The sequence below is a fragment of the Meriones unguiculatus genome, chromosome 2 (assembly GCF_030254825.1).
Source record: "Meriones unguiculatus strain TT.TT164.6M chromosome 2, Bangor_MerUng_6.1, whole genome shotgun sequence".
In the NCBI taxonomy this organism is placed as follows: domain Eukaryota; kingdom Metazoa; phylum Chordata; class Mammalia; order Rodentia; family Muridae; genus Meriones; species Meriones unguiculatus.
The window spans coordinates 165,982,817-165,990,547 of NC_083350.1; the positions used below are offsets into that span (position 1 = coordinate 165,982,817).

The 7,731-nt window shown below is 37.8% G+C and overlaps 1 protein-coding gene across 1 annotated transcript in view; it reads left to right on the forward strand.

Annotated features, from left to right (window-relative positions):
* Positions 1–6,359, forward strand: part of LOC110542032 (arylacetamide deacetylase-like 2) — a 39,656-nt gene extending 33,297 nt beyond the window's left edge. Inside the window, exons 4-5 of the mRNA XM_060376937.1 lie at positions 1,311–1,482; positions 5,757–6,359. Coding sequence (XP_060232920.1) covers positions 1,311–1,482; positions 5,757–6,359 — 775 coding nt within the window. The remainder of the gene's footprint in view (positions 1–1,310; positions 1,483–5,756) is intronic.
* Positions 6,360–7,731: the final 1,372 nt, after the last annotated feature.

A 7,731-nucleotide genomic window follows, 5' to 3' on the forward strand; every position in this document is an offset into this window, starting at 1 on the left:
TCATGAAGGAACCTAGTAAGATGCTCAAACTTCATTCAGAAAGGCAAATTAGATGGACATCAGAAAAGGGTAAAAACAAGTAACAGGTCAGAGGCCTGTTACAGAGTCCTCTGAAAGACTCTACCCAGCTGGTTCTCAAAATATATGCTGAGATTTATAGCCAAACTTTTTTCAGAGTGCATGGAATCTTATGAAAGAGAGGGTGATATATCTGGAGGGAACAGGAGCTCTACAAAGAGAGCAAAATAACAACAACAAAAAAATATGGGCACAAGAGTCTTTTTTGAGGCTTATACTTCAAACAAGGAACATACATAGAGAAAACTTAAAACCCCTGCACAGAAGTGGCTCATGGAACAGTGTCCAAAAGGGTCCCAATAATAGGAACAGGGACTGTCTCTGACATGAACACATGGAATGGCTCTTTGATAGCCTTCTTCTGAGCAGGGAGCAGCCTTAGCAGTCCACAGAGTAAGACAAAGATGCCAGCCCTGATGAGATCTGCGAGATTAGTGTCAGGTAGAGGATCTCCCCTGTCATTGGACTAGGGGAAGGGCAAAGAAAAAGAAGAGGGAAAGAGGGTGGGATTTAGAGAGGATGACTAAGGGGCTACAGCTGGGATACAAATTAAATAAACTGTAATTAATAAAAATAAAAAAAATTAAAAAGGACTATATGAATAACATTGTGTATATTGGTTTATAAATATCTAAAGAATTATAATAGTTTAAAATGATATAGATAAATAATAAGACAGTCCAAATGAGGCATGCTCCTATAACACATACAGACACCCACACAAACAGAATAAATGATCCAATAGTATATTCTCTTAATAATCAATTTACAGTGTTTTAGGAAGACCCATTAGTACAGTAAAATATTATTTGGATGTCTTTAATTATTTAAAATATTTAAGTATTAGTATTAAATATTAAATAATATTATTTCAACACTGATTCAAATTCTCTGGTTTGTGATATGAAATTCTATATTTTTATACTATTCTGACCGAAATCAATTCCTAAGTGAATGTACCTATATATAAGAGACCATATTCTCTTATTTTACACTTAATGGGAAATTCTACCAATATTTATGGATTACTTTTGAGTCAGCAACTTCACAGATACAATGAGGGTGAGGTATCATCCTCTCTCACTCACTATAGTATAGAACCAGTGCTAAGTCTATTTGATAGAATTAAAGGTTCAAAATAGGGACCAATTTAATTGACATATATGTTTTTGAAACTGAAAGAAATCTGTTGTTTTTCTTATTGATGTTGTTGTCTATGTTTCTGTGTAAAGCTACAGGCTTGCTCCTCAGTATCCATTCCCAGCTGCCCTTGAAGACTGTGTTCTTGTGGTCAAGTTCCTTCTCCAGGACAAAATCCTTGAAAAGTATGGAGTAGATCCTGCTCGCATTTGTATTTCAGGAGACAGTTCTGGAGCTACGTTGGCAGCAGCAGCAACTCAATTGGTATGTTGTGTTTCTCTAGAGGTTTGACTGTTCTGCCCTGGTGCTGACATGCTGAGGCCGTCACTGCTCCTGTCTGTCCACAGGGTTTCTCTTTGCTTCTAGTCTTTACATCTCACTCTACCAGCTGCACTGAGTACCACAAGCAAACTTCTTTTTACTCTTTTTGTACCTGACTCTACATCTGTGAAATAGCTAATAAAATTCTATGAGGTGGCCTACAAGACAGATCTAAAAATTACTGAAGCATTTACCACACGGTATTTGATAATCAGATCACATCTTTGCCAGACCACGGCTTTTTTTGGTTGAGGAGACATTGTTTAACCATATAACTGCAGCGTTTTCCTTCCAATATCTGGGAGGCCAGAAATTAGAGAAAGTCTCTTTGTATCCTTAGAGTTTAATAACATTCAGATATCCCATAGTAATAGCTACAGCCTTCCCCAAAAGTGCCAGTGTGACTCCTCAAAGGCTGCTGGAAAAGGTAAAAAGCAAAGGTTTGTTATAGATCCACTTTTGTGCCCTGCAATTTCAAATGATAACAGGTCAGGTAAGACCTGTTATCCATCTACATGGCCAACACTGAGACCTGTGAAACTGTTCCTAGGATAGCTCCTAAGTCCTGGACTAACTCAGGCAACAGGAAGTTTTCCATAAATGCTGTTTTATAAAAGCTGGAGCTCCTGATCATCAGAGCTTCTCTGGGAGATTTGATATGTGATATTCTGAAAGTTTCAGTGCATTGGGATCCACTGTTTTAGGTGTCTAATAATAAAGAATAGTGTTATGAATACACAGTATCAAGTACAGACAGATATTCCTATCATAAAAGTTCAGTAGCTTTAGTACAATGGGTATTGAAAGAAGAGACCAAGTGTCTCAGGACTGCATTGTAATACTAACATTTGGATCTCAGATACTGTTCTTCCCAGTCATTCCCTTTAAGGCTTCAAGTTTAAGCTAGCATGTTATTTTCCTGGCATTTCTTTCTGCTTCTTTTGATTGAAACGTGGAAATTTGAAGTACTGCTAAGAAAGCCATTATTATTGATCATTTTTTCTAAAATGTGAAAAATTTCATTTATAATGTTTTTTATTTTGTATAAATGTGTATACATAAGTGCTGGTTTGTGCTCAGATGTGTGCTCAAGCATTCCTTATCTACCTTTGATCTCTTCTGATTCACTCACCTTAAGCTGCAGCATTCTGACAAACTAGATGCCAAGTGGAATCCAGGGCTGCACTTGTCTCTACCTTACATTTGCTGACCCGTGTTCATAGCAGCTTTATTCATAATAGCCACTATTGAGGGACAACCTAGATGTCCCTCAATGAAGGAATGGATACAGAAATTGTGGAACATTTAAAAAATGGAATACTATTCAGTAATTAAAAAGGAGAAAATCATGAATTTGAAGGCAAATGGTGGGAATTAGAAAAGAGCATCCTGAGTGAGGTATCCCAGAAGAAAAAATACACACATGGAATCTACTCACTTATAATTTAATATTAGAGATATAATATAATATAGGATAAACATACTAAAATCAGTACACATAATGATGCTAAGGAAGAAGGAGGACCCTGGGTGAGATGATCACTCTTCAGTCAGAAAGGCAAATGGATGGACATCAGAAGAGTAAGAAAATGGGGAACATGACAGGAGCCACCACAGAAGATCTCTGATAGACTCTACCCAGCAGGATATCAAAGCAGATGCTGAGACTCATAGACAAATTTTGGGCAGAGTTCAGGGACTCTCATGAAAGAAGGGGGAGATAGACCTGGAGGAGACTAGAGCACCACAAGGAGAGCAACAGAACAAAAAAGAAAAAAAATCTGGACCCAGGGGTCTTTTTTGACTATGATAATCTAACTAAGTATTATGCATGGAGATAACCTAGAACTGTCTTCACAGATGTAGCCCATGGGAGCTCAGTGTCCAAGTGAGTTCTGTAGTAAGAGGAGCAGTCACTGTTTCTGAAAGGAACTCAGTGGCCTGATCTTTTTAACCCCCTCCCCAATGTGGTGCAGGCTTAGGAGGCCATAGAGGAACACAGTGCATCCAGTCCTGATGAGACCTGATAGGCAAGGATCAGACAGAAGGGGAGGCAGTCCTCTTAGTGAGTGACTGGTGGAGTGGCACAGGAGGGGGGGTGTTGGAAGGAGATGATGGAGGGAGCAAGCTGGGATAAAAAGTGAATAAATTAAAATACTAATAAGTAATACTAAGTAAAACTAAATTAATTAATTAATTAAAAAAGAAGAATCTACCGATGCATTTGGGATTACCCTTGCTTCCTTAAGGAGGAGCCATCACTTGACTCTTCCTCTGTTTTGGTTCCATGTGCCATACTGTTTTCTCCCTGACTCTTCTGATAGATAATACTGCACTCCTTTTTAGATCAAGAGACTGTATAATATTCTCTTAAGAAATTATTTCTCTCTTAAAGTTGTGGAATATAGAAACTATTGTGTCTGTGTATTTTTTAGTTGGCCAGATAATTTTCCTTGTGTTTTCTTTGTTTATTAATTTTTTCTTTTTTTATTATTATTGGTTACATTTTATTAACTCTGTATCCCAGTTGTATCCCACTCCCTCATTTCCTCCCAATCCCACCCTCCCTCCCTCATCTCTTACTTGTACCTTACCAAGTCCACTGATTGGGAAGGACCTCTTCCCCTTTTATCTGACCCTATTTTATCAGGTATCTTCAGGACTGGCTACAAAGTCCTCCTCTGTGGCAGTCTGTGGCCTAGCCAGACTGCTCCTCCCTTGGGGGCCAGGGAGGTCTAAGAGACTACCATTGAGTTCCTGTCAGAATTAGTCCCTCTTCCAATTACTAGGGAAAAACCAGTTGGTTACTAAGCTACCACGGGCTACATCCCAGAAGAGGTTCAATGTTATATCCATACATGGTCCTTGGTGGAGTATCAGTCTCAGAAAAGACCCCTGTGCCCAGATATATTTGGTCCTTGTGGAGCTCCTATCCTCTCCACTTTATACTAACTAGCCCTTCTTTCATATGATTCCCAGAATTTTGCGGAAGGTTTGGTTATGAGTGTTAGTATTTGCATTGATACACCACTAGGTAGTGTCTTTCAGAGATCCTATGCAGTAGGCTCCTGTCCTGTAATTTGTTTTCTCATATGTACAATTTACATGCCATTTGTCTTTCTAAGTGAGGATTGATCATCTTACCTCGATCCTCTTTCTTGTTTATCTTCTTTAGGTGTATAGATTTCATTATGCTTTCTTAAGATTTCAAATAATCCTCCCATTTTAGATAAATTAACTTCTTGGATGAGGGCCTGTCCTTGACCTAAACAGATCTTTAACTCTCCCATGGAAGGCTGCAGATGCAGACATCTGTGGTTATGGCACTACTGTAGATGCACATGAACTACCTAAATAATGACCCTTCAGACCTCACTGCAGGTTCTTGCCTGAATTTGCATAAGTAGAAAAGAAAAGGAAGGAGAATCTTCCTACATCTGCAGACTCAGAGCATTTTCTCTTTCTCATAAAGACAGGGATATATACACCAACATTCCACATCTTTTTCTGCTTCATTGATTTTGTAAATTACCCTGTGTGTTTTCCTAAAGTTAGGATTCATCTTTGAATTGTTACCTGTATCGTGTTAAAGTTCCATTTTAATTTATATGCCAAATTTAGATTGTTTTTAAATGTTGTTCTTGTTCATATATACATATTAACTTGTATATGTTTGTGTGTGTGTGTGTGTGTGTGTGCATGTATTTTAAGATCGATGAGCATGATGACATGTACCTATGACCTGAACACTTTTGACACAGGGAATGGAAAACAGTGTATTTCCAAAACAATATGGTATGTACAAATATAGCCCCTCTGCTCTCACACAGGCACACACTCACACACACACATGCACACATACACACACACACACACACACACACACACACACACACACACATGAAATCACACACCCAAAAATGAATTTTTAAGACCTAGTCTTAAGCATTGCTTCTCTGTCATCTTCTCTGGAAACCCCTGGCAATGTTTTGTTTGATTACCATAATGTGAATAAAAGTGTGTGAGTAGGCTAGCATGCACTGTATTTTCATTGATGAAGGTAGAATGACTCATCCTCACATCTCCAAAGCAATGAGTAAATGTGGGGAAAATAATCACTAGTGTTTGTATTTTATGAATTAATTTATGCTGTTATTAAGATAAAACTATGAATAACTTTGTATAAAAATTATTGAGTATTCTTTCTATATTTACAGCTCCAGAATTATCCAGAGTACAAAGAAAAAATTAAGGCACAAGCCTTGCTATACCCTGGACTACAGTTTATTGATAGATCAATGCCATCCCATCAAGACAATGAACATGGTCCCATAATGTCAGTAGAGATGGGAGTTAAATTTGTAATCCTGTACTTGAATGGAAACTCAGCCCTGAAAGAAGCTATACTGAGAAATGAGCACATGCCCGAAGGATCAAGACACCTGTTTAAGTTTGTTAACTGGAGTGACTTCCTTCCTGACAAGTATAAAAAGAATCATATTTACACGGAACCAGTTCTTGGAAAACTAAAGGCTTCCTATCCAGCCCTCTTGGATAGCAGGCTCTCCCCTTTGCTAGCCAGTGACTCCCAGTTACAGAGTTTGCCACTGACCTACATCCTCACTTGTGAACATGACATTGTAAGAGATGATGGATTTATTTATGTTGCACGGCTTAGAAATGTTGGAGTTCAAGTTACTCATGACCACATTGAAGACGGAGTCCATGGAGCCATAACACTCACCACACTACCATATAATTTACATTTAGGATTAAGAATAAGAGATAAGTATATTAATTGGTTAGAAAAAAAATTATAAATCAAGTGTGCATGTAGGTAGGTAGTCATTAGTAATTTAAGCTAAAGTTTAGTCAACAAGATTATTCCTTGAGTTTTAGATAAACTGAAATTTAGTTTAGTGCAAAAATCATTGTGGTTTCTGATCTGATATAGTAGGACCCTGAAGGGAGAGGAACCCCACAAGGAGACCAACAAAGCTTAAAAGGCTGGGCCTAGGGACACAGCAGAGACTGATGTATCAATTAAAGATCATGCATAGGGAGGACCTGACTCCTTGAGCAAATGAGGCCCGAAGACAGTTCAGTCTCCAAGTGGGTACCCTGACAAAGGGAAGAAGAGACATGAACTATGTTTCATGTTCCTTGATTGCTTCTCATGGTGGGATGACCTAGCCAGCCCACAGAAGGAAGATCTAGGCAGCCCTGATGGAACTTGGTAGGGTAGTGTCAGACATTATCAGAGGAGGAGGACTTCCCCTATCCGTGGACTAGGAAAGAGGGATGGGGGAAGATGAAGGAGGGGAGGTGGAACTTGGAAAAGAAGAGGGAGAAGGCTATAACTGGGATAAAAAGTGAATAATTTGTAAATAATAATAATAAAATAAGGATCATTGTGTACGTTGGAGAAATATATTTATTTCTTTTAACCTTAGTCACTGATGGAATGAAGGCATTTGCTTATTATTCCCATTACTATCATGTATTATATAGCTATAGATATTCTCTAAGAATTCAAAAATTGTAGCTCATGGTTGCAATATTGTATATATGCAAAAACACCTGGCAGGTCCCAGGCCGTGCTAAGAATGGAATGATAGGGAGAAGAATGTTTAAAGGAGAAAACGTGAAATGACAGTTGTGTTGAGTGAGCATTTTTTTGCATTCTTGGCAAGGTTTCCAATTATGTGTTGTCTGTACATTAATTCTATATGCTCAATATAAGTTACACTCTTATAATTCAGACCTTCTGAAACTTCTATACTCTGATTAGTATGCATTTCTTTATTGCACAAAATCTTATCATCTAACCTGCAAATATTTCCTGTAGTTTTAATATATATGAGTCTTATTTATAATTTAGCAAAATCAAACTTAAAGGGAATTAAGTAAACTTCCTCTATTGCTATACAGTGATTCATAATCCATGGTGATATCTAAGCAGCTATATGTGGCACTCAGATTATTCATGCTGTTTTTATCAATTTCTTTTTTTAACCTGACAGATAGAATTTTGTGTAATATATATATATATATATATATATATATATATACATACATACATATATATTTTATTTTCAATATCAGTTACATTTTATTAACTCTGTCTCCCATCTGTATCCCACTCCCTCATTCCCTCCCAATCCCACCCTGTTTCCCTCATCTCCTCCCTGC